At 49.5% G+C, this 1,377-nt stretch overlaps 1 protein-coding gene across 1 annotated transcript in view; it reads right to left on the reverse strand.

Annotated features, from left to right (window-relative positions):
- Positions 1 to 818: 818 nt before the first annotated feature.
- Positions 819 to 1,377, reverse strand: part of rtn2a (reticulon 2a) — a gene marked incomplete at both ends in the record, with an annotated part of 20,296 nt that continues 19,737 nt past the window's right edge. The window contains 2 exons of the mRNA XM_080544773.1: positions 819 to 894; positions 1,248 to 1,306. Of these exons, the coding sequence (XP_080400899.1) occupies positions 819 to 894; positions 1,248 to 1,306 (135 nt within the window). The remainder of the gene's footprint in view (positions 895 to 1,247; positions 1,307 to 1,377) is intronic.

Below are 1,377 nucleotides of genomic sequence, written 5' to 3' on the forward strand. Positions count from 1 at the left end.
GCGTGCGCGCACACACACACACACACTCACACACACACACACACACACACACACATTCCGATTCTGTGTTTTATGCTGCCATGAATAATTATGAACCCCGGCTAGGTAACCTCTAACCTTTGACCCTAGGATGACCCTGGCCCTAGCTCCTGTCCAAGAGCAGAGATGACCTCCACCTCCAGTCCAGCTGGTCTCTGGCTGTTCTGGCTCACTGCTCCTGGTTCAACACACACACACACACACACACACACACACACACACACACACACACACACACACACACACACTCACTTCTCTGAAGACTTTCCTTTCCTTCCTTCAGGAATCAAGCAGCAGTCAATAAGGAACCCACAGGTCTCTTAGGTCATTAGATGATCCCACTGCTGCCACCAGTGGGTTATTATTACTTTATTGGACTGCAGCTGTTGATCAAGTTCAAAGATCAAGATGATCAAATTAATTAAGTCACTTTTTCCAAACACCTACAGTACTTATGTATGTAGGTCATTTCCATAAAAATGTCTCTTTTATGAAAACAGCAAAGTGTCATCCAGGCATCATCACACATCTTGACCTCATCCCCCCAACAACAACAACACGCTCTATCCCGCCTTAACGGCACATACAGTATCAAATCCCCCATGCTTATGACCCCCTCAGGCCCCCCCCACCCACCCCCAACCCCCCCTCCTCAGAGGCTTGGCCTTCCGGAACTCTCTGAGAACAGACTGTTAGGTAAGACATCTGAGTGACAGCCTGTAACTCTCCTCCGTTTCTCTCGTCCTCCCCCCACCTCTTCTCTTCTACATGACTTCTCCTCAATGTGTTTTGGGTTTGGCGCCACCAGGGGTTGGGTCAGGGGTGGGGCCGCCGCCTTGCGCCAGTCTTTGGAGACTGTGGTAGAGAGAGAGAGGAATCAATCAATCAAACTTTATTTGTATAGCACATTTTGTACATGAATGCGGCTGGGGCGGCTGTGGCGCAGGAGGTAGAGCTGCCGTCTAATGATCGCATGGTTGGCAGATCGGCGGTTCGAGCCCCGGCTGGCCACATGTCGAAGATACTGAACCCAAATTGCTCCCAGTGAGCGGGCCGGCGCCTTGCATGGTAGCTTGCCGCCATTGGTGTGTGAATGTGTGTGTGAATGGGTGAATGAGAGGCCGTTGTAAAGTGCTTTGGATAAAGGCGCTATATAAGTCAGTCCATTTACCATTTACTGATAGGTCATAAAGTGATGCCATACTTACATATCCTTGACGTTGTCAATCTTGGCCTGAATTGCTACAAAGACGTTGTCCACCTGTGCCTGAAACGTCAACAGAGGTCTAGATGAGTAACTCACTCACTCTCTCTCTCTATCTGTCTCTCTCTCTCTCT

This window comes from Nansenia antarctica, assembly GCF_963989245.1.
Source record: "Nansenia antarctica genome assembly, chromosome: 14".
Taxonomy (NCBI): domain Eukaryota; kingdom Metazoa; phylum Chordata; class Actinopteri; order Argentiniformes; family Microstomatidae; genus Nansenia; species Nansenia antarctica.